Genomic DNA, 15,566 nt, shown 5'->3' with positions numbered 1-15,566 from the left:
ACAAACACTGAAACACATACCTGTCTCTAACACAACAACAACCAATTTCGCACTGGAACTAATTCTGATGCCATTTTTGTACAGTGCCGGTAAAAGAACACCCAGTCTTGGATGACTTAACAATACAGAAGCAAGCATCGGGCTTGCAAAATTGTCAAAAAGTAACCCCGTCACTTAAAGAGACCCGCTCCACGTCTGGGGTTGAATAATCGGCCCATATTTTTTTTATTTAAATGCATATCAGATGTCACACAAACCTTATATATTTGTAAAGACAAAACTTTGAGTCAGTTTTGTCTTACAAAGTAGTCGTGATTAGTTCTACAATTGTAACATTTCCCCTAACATGCTTGTTCACCCCTGCCTCCGACAGTGTGTGCCGCTCCAAAGAGGACTATTGGGCACTTGAACACACTTTTGACTGGTACACTGTCACTTGACTGACATACAAAATGCCAAAAATTACATACAATAATGTATGACAGGAGCGAGACAGGAGGACACTACCTCTGCCACCACATTGCTATGCTATGTTGCTAAACAGCAACATCGTGCTAAGTTAGAAAAATTCTACTTATACCGCCCGCATCTGCAGATGTGTGACAAGTAGGTTCCATTTTACGTTGTGTGGCGAAGCCTATCTTTGGTGGGCGTATACAGAGGGCGGGCTCGTCTCAGCTGGGCCAGGACAGAGGTGGTATCATGTCTATGAGGAAGGAGCTTTTTCCTTCATGACGTCACAAAAAGCTGAAACTTCAAAAGCCACTGTTTCAGGCCCTCTTCCCGACAGAAGAGGGCACTCAAGAGTGGAGCAAACAAGTCAAGATTATTTTTCTGGTGCTCTTAAACACGGCCATCTATGACTGTTAAAACATCATTCATTTTTGCATAATAGGGTAGGGACGTCCGGCCCGATATTTGCCTTAATCAAAAATTTCCAATGTTGGCAATCCGATTTAAGAGGTCCATTCCAGGCGCCACACCAGCAGTTCTATCCAGCATGTAGACCCCAAGGGACCATAACAGCATGTGCTAGTGTGTATATTTCATTAGAGCACAAAAAATGGGTGGGTGCAAAACTATACGTTTCCCGTGGTGGCACAGAACCGCTTAAGTTTAATACAACCAACCCAGTTGCACATTTGAAGTTGCCTCCCCGACTCCCTCTCCAACTTTCTGAAATATTTGCAAAGTGTGAGAAACTCCCACGGGACAACAGGAAGTCATTGGATATAACAAAAAGAGGCGGCCCCAGTCGATGGTGAATAATGTCGGTTTTAAACGCTTCAATGAGCACCAACAGCCTCTATATCTACCACTACATTGTGAATAAAATGACGCATAATGAAATAGTCATTCCGCAAAATAAGTCATAAAAGTATGTATGATTTGTGCTGATATCCAATTGATATTGGACGATACTCAGTGGTACAATATCATTATCCTAACAGGGCACCTAGAATTACATCTTGAAGTATAAGCATTGAGTTAATTTAGTCGAAATTCTCATCCCTAGTGTTTGTGTCTATCTATATGACTGACAGGACTTCTACAATAAGGAAATGGCTGGCTGGTTGGTTGGTTGGTTCATAGCCATCACACCTCCACGAGGGGGGTGAGGGCAACATAGCCTAACAATGGCGGATGAAGTCAGAGGCAGACCAGTATTTCTAGCTCTGTTAGTCCCTTTCAGAAGAGACAGCGCACAGGGAACTGGATTGTCAAACAGGAAATCACTTGTAATCGCTGGGGAAGTCAGCATTGAATGCAACACCACACCATCAACGTAAACTCACACTCAACGTGTTTTATACGAGGGGGGGGCTGCTTACGTTATAAATATCTGCATTTAGGTTTAAGTTACATCACAAACCTCAGCGCCAATCGCGTCCGGTGCCATCCTGTCCGCCATGTATTACTCTGAGACCCGACACCTTTCTATACATGGCCTTCAGGACCGACTGTTTTGATTGGCGACCTTTTGCCTACAAGCCCACTTAGGAGGTTGCCTTGACCGCCTTCAATATTCACACTGAGGATGCAGCTAGTGGAAAGGCTACAGGAAATTCAGATAATCCAGCAAGGTGTGTGTGACTATGTTGCTTTGAAATAAATTAAACATTAACTTTTAACAAGTGGAAGTGGCAGAGAGACAACACAGTATGTTTCTCCTTTGCTGTGCGCCATCATACTTTTTGGTTTCCCATAGAATCAGCAGGCCACTGAACATGTAATCACAAACTCGCACTGATGGTTACTTGATTAATAAACATTTGTAATGTGTTTGAATGTTTCTAAAACAATTCCAACTAAATATACCAAGGTGATCTGAACACTAGCAGTGAGTACAAATATGTTGTCCGGCATTTATTACGGTGTATAAGCAACCACATTGTATCTTTAATACACACATTTTACAGATATTGTAACCGGTACAATTGAAAAACATTTATGCTGTTACTAGCTATATTTAACATTGAATAAGACCAAAAATACGAGGTATATCTGTAGTTGTCTTACCTGCCCTGCAGAATTTTCAATGACTTGCACCAGTGGGGTCCTTGTTGACATTTTGGAACAACTTGAAGAGTTTGTTTTGCAACAAGCAGAATGATTCTTCACTGGCTTTTGTTCATTTAATCTTGCTCTTGGTGATGCTTGGGTTAAAAAAATATCACCAACAAGATCCCCTGTGCCAGCCTGCTAGCAACACGTCAGCTAGCCCGTGAATCAACAAGTTGGATCCCACATCAGAGGCTAGCCGAGTTAGCTAGCTAGGTACTAGCTAGCGTCAACCGCAGGTCCCATGTTTGTCAAAAACAGTAAAATGTATTCCGAAGATCTTTGATTCAAGAATTTATATCCCTCGTTATCATTTAAGATGAGTCAGTGGCGACCATGGAGCTGTACGCTTGACGTTGTGACGTTTGAAGCAGCTAGCAGCCTTCGGCTAGTTGGAAAGAAAAGTTAGGCTAATGGATGTATTGAACAAGACACTGTTCAACTACAGCATGCTAACTAGCACGATGGCGTTAAAATGTGCTAAATATTAATCAGTGACTAAACAGACACTAAAAGTGATTTATACAAATAAGTACTTCGAGATTTATACTCAAATCTCAATAAACCTTTCAGGCCAAAGTTATTCCAGGCGATGTTCCGACCTTGCCAAGTCGCACAAAACAGCTCAAAATGTCGTTAGATCTAATGTCTCGTTAGATATCCAAACGAATAAAATTGTAGAAATGCTAAAAGAATAGATTTAGCCCATATAGCTAGCCAAGTCTTTCGAGTCAGGAGCTAGTTAGCTAGTTAGCCAGTTATCCTGAGCTCCGATGACCACAGGCGGCTATGGTGGCGGTAGTTGTTGGTGGCTGCCACACAGCGAGGAACACAATCCAGGAAAAGCAATGTCTCTCCGGCTTCTTGGTAGCTATAAGGTTGTTCACCAGTGCTGCACTGCAGTGTGGCCCGTCTTGATGAAACCACCATCTGCTTAATATTCCCGTCAGATATTCCCGACTGGAAGGAATCTTTTTGCTTCAGTTAATCGGCTTGTACCATCCACGATCGATCGATTGTTTGGCTGAGTGCTCAGGGAAGATCAAGAGATGCGCCCGAATGCGGTCTAAAAAGCACGGCAGCCTGCCCCCATACCGGAACAAGCTCTCGGCAACATGGCTGCTTGCTTTGCTTTGCACCACCAAGGAGAGTGGGAGAGGGAGGGAGGGGGTTCGTGGTGCCGTTCGGCTTTCTTCGGCTTTTGTCGGGAAGCCACTGTTTTCAATGGCAGGTGCACTGCAACTAGGCTAAATCCTGTCCAGTCGGGAGGTTGCAAAACACTCGATATTGGCTTCACGAAAACGAGACAAGACGATATTTTGAAGAAAAAATTACTTTGAAGAAAACTAAAATGACTAAATATATGACTCGATGAACAAAGCTGCATTTTGAAAAGGTTTAAGTGATAATGTGTGACAATATGTTGCCAGGTCGTTATGTAACAAAAATAGATTGTAGATTGTAGTCAATTAGTTTTATGTTTAGGCTTCCTTAAGCCAAAGTACAGTTTCCATTGTGCTCAGAGTGCCATACCAGGAAGTAGTGAATTAGTCCACAATAAATACAAATCTCACTGAATCTCATGTTTTGATCTGACAAATCTTAAGTAGGTTTGATCAAACGTAAACTCAATACGGCAGCACCTGAAAAAAAACAAGGTTTATAGTGTCTTGGATGGTTTGATATACTTCCGGAAGACAGCTTTTCTCTAAGTGAGCCAGAAAAGGAATCACTTATTCGTCTATTTATTAGCTCTTTATCCTATCTTTTACTTTGTTGCTATTTATTTCTGTAATATTTTTCAATTTCTGAAAAGTGGATGCTGGAACCTTACGTAGCCAATGTACACAATGACAGGATGTGGAATAATGGAATTTAAAAAAACAGAGAGGACAAGGAGGAAACAAAGAGGCTTGTTAGCGATGAACAGGAGAGCATCCAGCTGGCAGGATTTTCCAATGATGCAAGGCCAGGTTGCATTCGCCATGGAGTCAAGGAGCTGATGCTGGAGGCAGACTTACAAAAACTCTATCATATTACCAACAAACAGAAAAAGGGCTTTCAGTTTTGATTTAATCCATCATGGAGCACAATAGTATGCATGTGTCTGATATTGTTAGTACTGTATACAATGACCTCAAATGTTTGAAAATGTACATGCTGTACTGCAACTTTAAATGAGGAATGAATGATCTTCCGTCGCCCTCTGCTGGATGCCTGCTTGCAATACAAAGGCAAGGTCAATTTACCTAATTAGCACACATTCAAACAGTATGATAAGATGTGAGAGCGTAAGTGATTTATTCAAGATGATTGTCATGAGTGCAGGTGTTTAGAAAACAGTCAGGTTTGCAGCTACTCTTATATAGGCTAACATGCAACAAGGCACCAAAAGATTATCAACCAGAAAAATATTCATCACTACTATTCTTCGTATACCTTAGTACCTACCTTACATACCTTAGTACAGCATTCAAATATTTCTGTATATTATCATTATTATTATAACATGTACATGTAAAAAGGTTATGAAATATCTACATTGACTTCAAGTTTCTGACCCGAAACTTTCTAAACCGTCATTCACAAGCACCAATGATAGCAATCTTCAAGCCATCTAGTCTTGTGTGTGTCTAGGACATACGTTGTACAGTACTGGGTGTGGAGAGCTTGTGATTGGAACAGAGTCTGTTATTATAAAACCAAATTCAAGTAACACTATGATCTTCTGACAAACCTAAACAGAGATGATTCTGTCGCCAACATGGCTCGTGGCCGCCGCCCCCTGTGGTACCGATGTGTCGCCATCATTGCGGGAATGGTCAAGAGCGAGCTGCATAGCCCAGACACTGAGCGGCCTCATGTAAGCCAGTGAGCGATAGATGCCCTTCTCACAGTAGGCCTCTGGTGTCTGGAAGGCCATGCCCAGCCTCTCCCAGACCGTACGGTAGCAACCCTCTGCTGTGCGCATGCCTTCCTCCAGCATTCCCTTAAAAGGTATAGAGCCGATTCATGTTTGGGTTCGGAGCAAATAAGAATAGAAAAGGTGACTTTTTACCTCGTAGATCATAGTGGCGGCCAGTCCGTAAACAACACCGATCCAAACCTCATCTGATTGGACACTGGAGCGGTCAGGCACGCCCTCGGGCCGCATGCCATTTACCGCACCCATCTGACCTCCCGCAAAGCTCATTACATTCAAGTCAAAAACAGATTGGAGTGCAGTCCGGATTTTTTCTTTGGGAAAAGCCTGGATGGGATGACATTCATAGGCTCTGACTTGTCTCACACACTTTTCTCACATTTATAGGTCAGAAAAGTGGAAAAAATATAATAAGTTCCCGTTAATGTTACTGATACAGTACTACACATCAATGTGTAGATTTGTATTTTAGTTCGTTTAGTCATTTTTATGCCTGAAAATGCTTAATTTGGACCTCTTTTTTACTATTAACGGGCTGTACTCAACAGCCTGAAACAGCAATGATTTATAAAATAATATATTTTCAAAATGAAGCCGCAAAATTCAAAGCCTGATACAGCGAGGGACGACTGTACCAATGGACAAGCTGTTCACAGACTACTCTAGAGTATGAACAGGTTTACAGTCTATAATATTGTCCCTTGAGAAGATATACGATCATAAAAATGCTTGCTGAAATATGAGGGGTGCAAGATACTGTATAGTAATTAGTTACCTGGAATTCTTCCTCTCCTAGCCCGGATGCTCTTAGGAACCAGTGCCCAGCACACTGGTCGGACATAGCACTGTTGGAAAGGTCCCTGCCGCTGCTGTCGTAGTTGTAGTATTTGCCTAAAATGAAAAAACACACACATCAAACAAAACATCAACAAGCAGTAAAAAACAAAAAGTAGTTACGTATTTAACATAAATGGCTGATGGATGTTACCGTTCCACAGCAGTTTATCAAAAGCAGCACGGCCTCTGACCAAGAGGTCTCTGTAGCGTTGGTGTGCCTCCTCACAGTTCACCAGTGTGGCCATCTTACACATGACACACAGCGACGCCAACCACAGCCCACCGCAGTATGCACTGTAACAGATCAATGAAATGAATGCATGTGAGCACACTTATGTAACTTTGGGTTGCAGAAAAACACATTTGGAGTTCCTTGAGTCAATTTGCAGGCCTTGGTTTTTATTATATTCATTATTCTAATACATCCTTGACCTAACAGCTTATATGAACCAGGCAGACAGCCAACAAGCTGGAAAATCCCACATTTCATGTCTTTTGTCAAGAGTCATGCATTTCCTATCTTGGTTTCCTTCCTCCTCCCAACAGCAGCCCAGTGCAGACATGGAGTGCAGACATGCACGAGTACCATTCACAGAAATATCTTGGAAGAACAAAGAATTCATTGTAAATTCTCACCTCGGTCCAGTTACCGTCCAGCCGTCATACGTCTGGTCGGCAAAGCCAGAATTCTCAATCAGGCCATCTCCATCCAGGTCGAACTTTAACTCTGACTCCATGACTGCCTAGCAGACCGAGTGCAGGGAATAGGAAAAAAACAATGAGCTGATTCCTACTGTTGAAAGGTGAAAATACCCTTAAAGCAGATACCTGGCAGATTGGCCACATGTCCTGCAGATAGTCCCTGTCCTGGGTGAGGTGATAGTCTCTGTACACCTGCAGGACAAACTTCAGGTTCAAGTCCTTCCAGTAGGCTGTGTCATGGATGAGGTAGGCATTCACCCTTTGCCACGGCTCATCATCTACAAAACAAGCAAGGGAGGAAGTTAAAGATGAGTCATTTATTTACATTATTGACTTTAAAGTCAATATGGCATTGAGTCGATGCACCTGGGTCTCCAATGTCGTGAGGCACCACATTTTTAGCCTTGACAGCAGCATACTGGCCGTTCATCAGATGCAACCTCTCCGTGACATCCTGCTGGACCACACTGCCAGCTGAGAGAAGATTCAGTTCTGGCATCAGGTCAAGTTTAATTGGGGAAAAATAAGGGGCGGGGCATAGGCTTCTCACCAATGTCATACTGCACACTCAGGGCAAGTTTGGGCCACAGCATGATCAATGCAAAAGAAGCGTAGAAGTGCACGTCGTACGTGTTGTACATTCTGTACTCTTGACCTGAGAAACAAATCGTCACATTTTTTGTCAATTCTCAACTGGCTTAAGTCAAGGTGTGTTCATTAAACATACCTTCTAAGTAGGCAAAGCGGCCATACTCTTTAACAACGGCAGGCTGAGCTGGCAGTCCTCCGTCTTCGCTGCGCACACCGCCGCTGATGTCGGCATCCTCTTGTATCTCTGTCCACACCGTTCCACCGTCGGCCACGAAGTACAGCTCGTTAAAGAGGGCTGACTTATACCAGGAGGGGAGAGAACTGCAAATGTAAAAGTAAATATTATAAGTATTACAGCCCACAAAAGTCAAAATAGCAACAATAGTGATTTCAGCAACACTAGTGACTATTTTCTCGTGATGACACTTATTTTGTGAGCTACCGGTCTTGCAGTATGGGTGTTTGCCACTTCTCGATGCTGTCCTCCCACTCTGTGTAGTGAGTCAGAGCGTAGTGACTGAGTGACGGTGACGCGTCCCCTTTGCTCCCAAAGTAACGAGTGTACCTCCTGGAAGCAGAAAACCATGCATGTTTTCTTTTCCTTCCGTGCGTTAGTCGTGCACGTCTCTTCTTCAGTATACCTGTGGTGCTCCCTCTCCCGAGATCCAAAGGTGATTTTGGGCATGTCCCATGCCAGGCAGAACTCTAGGGTGTTCCGGCTGTGAGGCAACACGGAGCAGCCAACAGCCAATGCTGCTGCCACTTTCTCGCCTTTGGGAGTCGGCGGGCTGGAGCCTGCAGGAGGAAGTTGTCACAAAACAATAAAAACATTTACAGTCATTTTTTTTGCACTGTAGCTCCCATAGCTATGAAAATGTTGCTAAAGTTTGTGTCCTCCTTGTCTCACTCCTAAATGTTAACGTGGTTGCATGTGCATTTATTATGATGAACAAGTGCAGTGCAGATACGAGAAAAGTAGGGCTGTCAAAAATAACACATTAATGGTTAAAGTAAGTGAAACCCCAGCTGCTGCATGTGTAAGTGAAGAAGACTCAAGGATGCACACACTTGGGTGCTAAATCAATTATTTAAGGAGACCAATTAAACGAGACATGCTTGGGAAGGACTTGGTCTGCATTCATTAAAAGAGAGGAATCCAACCAAACCAGTGGTCAAATTAAAATCAACAATACAAATACCTTGGTTAGCGTCAGTAATTAGTTTACAAGTGCTCAAAAATGAAACTACAGATGACATTGAAAGGTAATGCTGCACCACCTCTGTTAACGGGACGGAAATGGATATCATCCGATACCATTATCAGCCCTGAAGCACAACAACATTGTGGGAAAAGGAGGATTTGGCTTTGCAGTGACTGAACCAAATGGCAGCAGATGCACAACAACGAGGCTGGACGGTCGAGGTCCAGCCAGCTGGTGTTGCCAATGAGCTCTCCGGAGGTGCCAGGGGCCTATCAGTGGGCCTGTCATTGAAACACCAATGAAGGAGGGTGCCTACCTGATGACCCTTTGAGGTTTGAACCCCCTTCTTGCACTAACCTTACCCAGGGCTAGGGTGTACAGGGGAGGGTAGAGGCTGAGAAACGACTCAGTGGGCGGGGCAGTTTTTGGTCCCAGGTCGGAATCTCACTGCCTAAGTCACTGCTGCCCCCATCTCTGCCCCCACCCTCCAGGCACTACTCTACTCAAGATTGGGCATGGGACACAGGCTCAAGCTTGATCATCAATCTTCCTTCTCAGATGAAGTTCTCATGGCACTCCATCCATTGGCACAAATCCTGTATACTTACTTTCAAACTACATATTTCCCCATAAGAAATAATGTAAATCCAATTAATCCATTCCAGAACGCCAGGGCTTACTAAAAGCTTACTAAATGAGTCTAAATTCCAGTGGACACACATTACCAATACACCATTGGAGCATCTGACACAGAATTGACGTCTGACCTGTAGGAGAGTCCAGGCGTCCATCAGTGATGAGGTCACTCCACAAGCTGCTGCAGGTTCCCTTTGGACGGAATGCAGTCTGATGGCTGATTTCCTTGTTAGGCTGTAAAAAAACAACACTTTACCAGAATGTCCATGTGCAAGGGATGGCTCAAAAATGTATGTAGGATATAAAGTATATCAAACCTGGCCTCGTGCTGCGATGCATAAAGTATAAGGGTTCACAGGGGTGGAATGATGTAGCAAGACTCCAGACACTGCCTCCCCCTCTTTTTCCAGATGAAATGGTTCATTCCAGTGTCCCCCGCCTTTGTCGTCCTTGTGTCCGGACCCATTGACCATGGTAAACATGATGGTGACATCCAAGGCATAGTCGTTCTTGTTCTCCACATCCCAAATGAACACCGCCACTGGCAGGCTGGAGTCCTATAAGGAGTTACTGTCACACTCTTATCAAGTAGAAAGCTTGTAAATGTGCGCCTCCTACCTTGTAGTCATGAGGGATGATGGGGGAAACCTGTCTGCATGTCAGCGTGACATTTTGCCCAGGCAGGTGGTAGACAGTCCAGGCGCGTGGGTACAAGGCGTGATAGAAAGCGTACTCGCCGCAGTAGCCCCAGTTCCAGCCTTGCAGCGTCGGTGGGCGCTCTGTTGAGAGCACCTGCTGGTAAACCGTTTGTCCCCCGCGGCGTAAGCACACTGTGAACTAAAATGAAAAAGCTCTTATTTTTAAGACAGCTTCTTGCATTGTTTAACGTGTCACCTTTTCCAGCAGCCTGTGTACCTGATTGGCGGTGACGGTTTTGTAGTGGTACATCCCAGGGGTCAGCTGCCACCGGCAGAACTCCCCTCTCCATCCTCTGGTGATGGTACCTCCTCCAATACCTCCCAGCGGAGCCCCTATCAAATGTCAATCACTTCACTGTTCACTCCTTGCACATTCACGATGCAGTGTTTTCCCACACATTTAGCTGCCACAAATAGATTAGGTACGACCCGTTTGTCCTCGTTCATCGGCCCATTTCATGAGACAGAATGGCTGCTTTGGCATTACTTGAAGACAGTTAGTTAAATAATAACTTAAATGCCACAACTTTGATAAACACTATGGAAATTCAAGAAAGAAGTCATATCAAAGTACAAAGGTAGCGTCTATTACAATAGAATTGCTATGTACAGTAGCATGCAGTTCTATCTTCTATGCTACTTATCCTCACTAAGGCCTTGGGGGGTATGCTGGAGGCGATCCCAGTTGGCTTTGGGCAAGAGGTGTGGTACACCCTGGACAGGTCGCCAGCCAATCACAGGGCACATATAGATGAACAACCATTCACTCTCACATTCATACCTATGGACAATTTGGAGTCACCAATTAACCTAACAATTACCTTCTGCTAGTTTATGGTTTTTCCTTCTCAGCTAATTGTTTGTTTGTTTACTTCATTTTTTTTCCTTACGGAGTCTCCACAGTGGATCTTTTTGATAAGCATACAGTTTTCTGGCTTATTATAATTTAAAAAACCTTTACTTGTATTTCGTCCCTGCCTCTGCACCCTGGGCTCACTCAATCTGGTGAATTATGCAAATGAGATAATGATGTCATCTATCTACCTGTCAGATAGATAGTATAGAGAGATAGAACTCACCGTATATTTGACGCAAGGGTTGGGCATGAAACATATCGATGAATGGCGCCTTCCGTTCCACTTGTGTCTTCTTGTACCACCATTTTAAATACCTGGATGAACACATAACGGTCCATTATTACATCATTTCCGAAAAAGGCAAAATGGACACAAAGATGTGCATCCACACTAAAGATATGTTGATTGACACTCATGTTGATTTGAGGAGAAAAAGGAGTATATACCATTTTGAAATAGGGCTGCATTCAAAAAAAGCTTACTGAATGTTTTCTAAAAACGTTAAAGGAAATCTGCACTTTTTTAGGAATTTTGCCCACCACCCACAGTCCTTATGTGAAACACGTCTTTCTCTTTTCTGCATGTTCTGAAAGGAGAAAAACAGCTACAAAAACAGTATGTGGGTGCTAACAATGCACATAGAGGACACACCTATTTTGACGATAAAGCTCTAAAATGTAGCGCCAACAGTGTTCTATTTACATAACTGACGAAGTAGAAGTAGCGTTCGTGTCAATGGGCCCAGGATAGAAGTTCCTGTAAAGTTTAAATGATCAAAATACATGTTATCGTGAATATACTTATGGTCACAAGATGTATATTCAGCAAACACATTTTTAGAGGCCTTTATAGTCGAAGTGGGTGTGTTCCACAATTGTGGATGACGGGCAATTTGTTTTTAAGTGCAGTTTTCCTGTAAGGGTTCCAGTTACATGATCCTGTGATGCACCACTAATGAAGAAATACTGAAGAGAAGATACACTGTCGATATAATCATGTGATGACTGGGACGTTATTCATTCTAGCCACAACAAATCAGCCCACCCATGCAGCTCCACTCATGTGGGGAGCAACGGGATCCATTACAGCATGCCATGCACGGACATGGTGGGATACACTAGTCTTTTCCCCCCACTAGTCTTGTTATTCCACAGGTTGAGCCAGGACAGGGACAATGATTTAAATGCTATCTTTGTTGGCTCTATTCGTTTTCTAACATTATTAACAGATATAAAAGCCTACACAATGTAGAAGCTTATTACATGGTATTATGATATAGTACTTCTTGTATGCCTATTTTCATCTCCCAAGAGGTCTGCCTTTTATTATGCTACTGTCTTTCTTTAACAACCGGCCTTGTTCTGTCAACACCGGGGGAATAATTAACTCATGTTGCCGTGACGACAAAGCTGGCACACCTTGGAGAGGAAATGGGAAAAGCTGAGCGGGCAGGTTGTTTGTTTGCCCGATGCAACATGCATGAATGAAAGTTCACCATGTGCATGTGTTTGTGATGTGGCCAATTTGCTGATCAATATCAATACTACATAACAATAGAGTCAAGTCACTGTACATTTTTTAGCATGCTTATACTCATGTAGGTCGAAATGGGGGCTCGCCAGACTCCTAAACTTGAAGGACGGTAGAAACCTGCACTTATAGTCGTTAACACACCATATGAAAATTTTGAGTTGTTCACAATGTATGATGGCTGCATTACAAAGTAGATCCTCACCTGATTCCTAGTCCATAGTGCTCCACAAGATTACTCAGTGATACATCCTTGGCTTGGAAAGGCTTCCTCTTCTCCTTGAACTCATGAGCCAAACAGATTCGCCATCCTGCAGTGGGCACTTTGTGACCCTCTTCCTTGGAGACATACCTGCTCATGAGGTCTGCTGTGGATTTCTCCCCCCAATCTGCACTCATTTTGATGTCTTTTTTTTTTGCGGTAAAGCTCCAAGCAGGGAAGCAGCAGCTTAAGTGTCTGTCACCGTGACTGCCTTTAGTCAACAGTGTGTGTTTGTCATTGAACCGACACAAAATGTTCAGATCTTTTTCACGATGAGTTAAGTATCCACACTGACACAAACCGGTTTGACACTTGACGTTTGTTTCTGGGTCAGGGGCAAACCGGAGATAAAAGCGCCTTTAAGTAGGAGGACCTAGCGCCATTATATACAGTATATGGAGTTTAAATTACAATCTGCTTGCAAACATCTTCTTTGTGCGGCCTGGGATGCTGTTTGGTGACAACACAACAGCAGACAGCGAAGCAGGAGTGACACCTACAATGAGATAAAAGACAAAAATACTTAAATTCACCAAATCTAAGCGTCACAAAAAACCCATGTAGAGTTTTGAACTAATTTGGTGCTTTCCTAACTACAGAATAGCTTGCTGACAAGCTCAACTTAACCTCGGATAGGCGAGAGGTAGAGATTCTTTGAAACAAACGAGTTACAAGTGCTGGCAGCTGCTAGCAAAACCAAGCTAAACGGCTAACTGTTCAAAGCGGTGTCGTGTGCTACACAATCAAACACTTCCTTTGTGTCTGTTGTGTATAAAACACAATCTGATGTCAATTTCAGCCCGTTTGCACGTCATCATCTTGCGACAAAGACAAATAAGTTTCATCCCTCATGATTCCTACTTCCTCATTGTGCAACATCCATACTCTAAATGTTTTCTGCTCTCCATTTGCTTTTTTGTCAATATTCAAAATCAGAAATATGGTGTGGTGTCCGTGACACATGTTATGTTTCAGTTTTCTATTATTTTTTTCTAATCAATAATACACTATGGGCAATATTTTTTTACACTCTGTTTCCATAAATAGTGAAGTGCGTTACTGATGACTAACAATGCATTGAAGTGTAATTTAGTTGACAGAGACCTGATACAAGGTTTCTTTTTTGTTTGTTTATGTTGTACATTTTATTTAAAAGCTCTTGAAATTCCAATTATAATGTTGAAGACTCTTTAAATTAAAGTGTATTGCTTTGGAAACGTGTAATTCTAGTATTATGCCACATAGTATATACAGTATAATTCAGCAAAATTTGTTATTGTGATTGTCCTACATGTACCATTAGCCAAATGACGCTGCTCGCAAAAACAGTGGAGCAGCCCAATTTGCGTGAATTCTTATTCTTCTTATTTCACACGGCTTGTTTTTTTTTGTACGTTAACTACCAGGGCTGTTAACGGTTCTAACTAATTAATTTCATTCATTCCGTTAAGTCATTAGGTTGAGTCTGACGCTCTTTTGTACCTTCATTCTGACCTGAACACATCAACAGCAGTACTATTCATACACTGTATGTGTATCCAATTCATACACCTGTTCATCCTGGGAACGACACTTCCTCATTTTCAGTACAAGAAGGCGAGATGCATTCATGGACACACCAAACATCACAAAGACAGCTTTACAATGTGTGTGTGTGTGTGTGTAAATAAACAGGAAGATCAAGACAAAAATGTGGTTATACAGTACCTATCTCTCATTTTGTAACTCCTAATTTGGATGTACAATTTGATATATTTAAGTATGCTGGAAATACAGTGAAAACAAGCAAATTGACCTTAAATTACATGATGTCTTTAAATGCAACCCTTTATTGCTGATAATAACATGGTTTAATGTGTGATTCAAATGTTCTGCTACTATTAAAGAGTCTAGTATTTCAGACATAGTTGCATGTGGTGATTAATTATGATTAATTAATTTAAAAGCCACGATTAATCTGGTTTAACATGTTAATCTTTTGACAGCCCTAGTTATTATATGTATAAGATATTAGCAAGTAGCTCATAGCATGATATAATTTCAGCTGTTTTCTGTTAATAAACTGTCTGACATTCATAAAATAATTCAAAGGCCTGCATTCATTCTACATTTCAGAACATTTGCACATCATTTCAGTTCAACTTCAGCTTTTTAGGTTCTAGCCATTTCAGCTGTCAACCATTTCAATAGCATTTCAGTCCAGCTTCAGCTTCCAAACTACTCCTCCATTTATTCTACATTTCAACATTCATACGTCTTAACACCATTGCAGTTCTGCTTCAGCTCTTCAGCATTCACACGCAGTATCGACTGACATCGCAACGTCTAGTTACTATTGTTTCAACTGCTTTTAAGCAGCGTGAAAAGCAGTTCAACCTTTCATTTAAAAATAAGCCAATAATTATATGAAGTGGACATAATATCAGCGTACCTTAAAGAGCGACAGCAGGCGTTAAATTTCAAAATTAATGTAGTGTTCTTCGGCTAGTAGACAGGAAGTCAACTGGCAGCAAGCTAGCTTACAGAGACCATCGCACACAATCAATCGGGGAAACCATTTTGGCAAAAAAGGGGGGGACAAAATGTATACTAGTTATCGTCGTCTGCTATAAATTGACAACGTGACAGTCAATTAATGTACACTTTGTCGTATTCCACCACTCAAGTTAAATGCATTGTTGATTAACTGCATGACAAATGTTAATAATAACAGTGGCTTGTGCGACCGCTGCCAAGTGACGTTGTCTTGCTGGCCAACCGAAAAGT

General features: G+C 42.4%; 2 protein-coding genes across 11 annotated transcripts in view; both read right to left on the bottom strand.

Moving 5' to 3' along the window:
* The window catches only part of mark2b (MAP/microtubule affinity-regulating kinase 2b), a 34,579-nt gene extending 30,873 nt beyond the window's left edge, over positions 1–3,706 (bottom strand). For 9 of the 10 annotated variants that reach the window (XM_078797013.1, XM_078797018.1, XM_078797023.1 and 6 more), the window contains exon 1: positions 2,521–3,706. In XM_078797013.1, the coding sequence (XP_078653139.1) occupies positions 2,521–2,571 (51 nt within the window). In that variant the 5' untranslated portion in view covers positions 2,572–3,706. The remainder of the gene's footprint in view (positions 1–2,520) is intronic. The other variant, XM_078797039.1, reaches the window with a different exon arrangement.
* An 897-nt stretch (positions 3,707–4,603) lies between these two features.
* Positions 4,604–15,518, bottom strand: gba2 (glucosidase, beta (bile acid) 2). Its single transcript, XM_058066917.2, has 18 exons — positions 15,232–15,518; positions 12,744–13,296; positions 11,231–11,322; positions 10,369–10,484; positions 10,072–10,290; positions 9,771–10,010; positions 9,585–9,687; positions 8,257–8,410; positions 8,058–8,183; positions 7,752–7,936; positions 7,575–7,679; positions 7,391–7,498; positions 7,151–7,302; positions 6,959–7,065; positions 6,474–6,616; positions 6,261–6,376; positions 5,621–5,812; positions 4,604–5,551 (listed from the first exon to the last, which is right to left on the bottom strand). Exons 2-18 carry the CDS (start codon positions 12,935–12,937, stop codon positions 5,300–5,302), a joined length of 2,604 nt encoding a protein of 867 aa, XP_057922900.2. The 5' UTR covers positions 12,938–13,296; positions 15,232–15,518; the 3' UTR covers positions 4,604–5,299.
* Positions 15,519–15,566: the final 48 nt, after the last annotated feature.

Source organism: Doryrhamphus excisus, linkage group LG2 (genome assembly GCF_037039965.1).
Source record: "Doryrhamphus excisus strain RoL-2023G ecotype Guam linkage group LG2, RoL_Dexc_Guam_v1.1, whole genome shotgun sequence".
Taxonomy (NCBI): domain Eukaryota; kingdom Metazoa; phylum Chordata; class Actinopteri; order Syngnathiformes; family Syngnathidae; genus Doryrhamphus; species Doryrhamphus excisus.
Note: the sequence above shows the minus strand (reverse complement) of the source record. Positions and strands in the feature narration are given on the sequence as shown.